The 2600-nt window shown below is 27.3% G+C and overlaps 1 protein-coding gene across 1 annotated transcript in view; it reads right to left on the reverse strand.

Moving 5' to 3' along the window:
• LOC107645793 (inositol phosphorylceramide glucuronosyltransferase 1) overlaps positions 1971–2600 on the reverse strand; it is a 4299-nt gene continuing 3669 nt past the window's right edge. Inside the window, exon 10 of the mRNA XM_016349910.2 lies at positions 1971–2551. Coding sequence (XP_016205396.1) covers positions 2410–2551 — 142 coding nt within the window. The 3' untranslated portion in view covers positions 1971–2409. The remainder of the gene's footprint in view (positions 2552–2600) is intronic.

A 2600-nucleotide genomic window follows, 5' to 3' on the forward strand; every position in this document is an offset into this window, starting at 1 on the left:
CGTGTATATTAAAATTAGTTATTAAAATTAATTATTAGTATAAAATATATTTAAAATATAAATATATATTAAAAATAAATTAAACTAAATATATATTTATATATAAATATATTAACAACCGATTTTAGTGTACAAGTAATATTTTTGTTAGATAATTAAAATGCTAAGCTGGTGTATGTGCCCCACCTGAGGAAAGAGATGCGCACCAACCAAACAACATTAAAAAAAGTGATATAAAACCGGCCATCATATCTAATTTCTATTAGCTTTTGTGACTCATCAAATGCCATAAAACGACAAACCAAAACGTGATGACTCTTTTAATCTTATTATTGTTTGCTGATAACTTCAATGGCAGTTGGATTAATTAAACTGACCAAGACGCATAATTCATAATGCGATTTTAGTGTGAACCACTTGAGATATTCTCAACTTGTTTGTGTTTACTTCAACAATGAGGGCAATTGAAAAGATAATCTTTGTTTAATATAGAAATAAATAGAAGTGGCTGTTACACTAAAACTGAAAGATATATAAATATAGTGAATTACTATTTTGGTATCCAAAGATTTAGGTATTGACTAAAAAAATTCTAAAAGATGTAATTGAAATAACTTTTGAATATTTTGAAAATAAGATGAAATGATCAATATATATTTTTTTATAAGTGACAAAAAAATTTTTTATTTATCAAATAACTTATCTATTTAAGCCAAATTTTTGTGGTAATATTTAAATGAATATTTAACAAATGCACAAAAAAATTCGAAACAAAATTTGATCTCTACATTTTTTTTATTTTTTAAAATAATATGATCATTCACAAAATATGTTTTTAAAAAATTTACTTAATATAAAATTATCAAAATTTTAGAATAAAAAGATATATTTTTTAGTAATGCTTACAAAAAATTGTATTAAAATCTGATTTCTGAAGTCTTGTTTTAGAATATATATTTAATATTTAGTTCGTTTTATCGCGTTTTAAAATCTCTCATAAAGCTTATTTATTGAGTTTACAGTTTACTCAATATAATGACGATGAATCAGTTTGGTTTCTTTGTGCTAGTTCCACTTATTCTCCATTGTAATTCCACTCTCATAGATAGATTGTGAATGTCAGATTGACGTGGGACATTGCCACAAAGATGGAGCAGAAAAAAGCATATAGCCAAAAGAAACAAATTGACCCTCTTTTTTAGAGAAAAAGGCATAGATAGATTGGTGAAAAGAACAAACAATGAACCTTAATATTTTTGCTTCAGACAAGCATTGATCTTGTAAATAATTGTAGATCTCTTCCATTCTTTTATTAACTTTTAGATTAGATATATGATATGATATAGAAAAGGGATATGAGTTGTAGCCAACTAGCATTACTCATTACTTGCCTTGTTAAGGCTTAACCAGCTCCAATTATCTTATAATTAATTATTATTTATCATTCAAAACCATCATTATTGGATAACACCGTGGCAACTTTCTTGAACTGAGCTGATTTCCTTACACGCATATGAAAATTGAGAAGTGTTCATACATAAGATGCAAAAGAAAAAAATGGGAATGTGAATTACCTCCAACTGCGACTGGTTCATTCCACTTTTTTCTGACATTTTAGGAACCTATCGTTAGAGTATCACTACTCAGTCCCAGCACATTTTTCAAGAGAAGAAAATCTCTGCTTAGAAGGAATCATTGTAACCAATAATAATTTTAATAGTGAATTATTTTTAAATTTAAAAATTTAAATTACATTATTAAAAAAATTAATTACATTAATTTTAAATATTTTAATTAATTAATTAAGTGAGACCATAACAGGAACTAAAATTAATTTTTCTTAATGGAGAAGAGAAAGATGTTTTGAGTTCCTATTTACTGTTTATGACGCAAAAACTGATGTGGAGTTACTTTTTATGACAGGTAGGCCACAAAGAGATGGTCTTAACCAATCCTATTTCAAGATCATATGAACAGAACAATCTCGCATTAAATGAATGTTAACCAAGGATAGCAGTTCTCAAGTCTCAATGCCATGCAATTTTCATTTTTCAATATATCGACACCTACCAAAGAATAATACTTCCTCCGATTCAAAATATTTGTCGTTTTAACTTTTTTGATATATTAAAAAATCAATGTACTTAGATGCTAAATAAGTCAAAATACATTAATTTTTTAATGTATCAGAAAAATCAAAGCGAAAGTGATTTTGAAACGGACGGTAGAATATATAAAATATAAAATAATACTACTACAACAGGACCTGAGCCAATACAACTGCTAGGTGACAAAATTTTTCTACATTACATTTGCCACTAACACCACTATGATGATACAAATATTTGCTGAATGAATGAAGCAAATTAATATCTACCACAGTCTACACCACCAATTCCTATGGTCAAATCAGCATAAGAAACAGAAAGTCCTGTTTCTAGCAATATCCCACTCTTCAAGGCCTTTCAGAAATGAACGGATGGCAAGATGTTCAGAAGCATATGTCATGAAAGATGCCAATATTATGCCCCCAACAACCATCAATCCTAACCTGTTAAAAGTATATAAGCATTACTTTAGTTTCATTAAAAAAAAAAAAA

The sequence above is a fragment of the Arachis ipaensis genome, chromosome B06 (genome assembly GCF_000816755.2).
Source record: "Arachis ipaensis cultivar K30076 chromosome B06, Araip1.1, whole genome shotgun sequence".
NCBI lineage: Eukaryota > Viridiplantae > Streptophyta > Magnoliopsida > Fabales > Fabaceae > Arachis > Arachis ipaensis.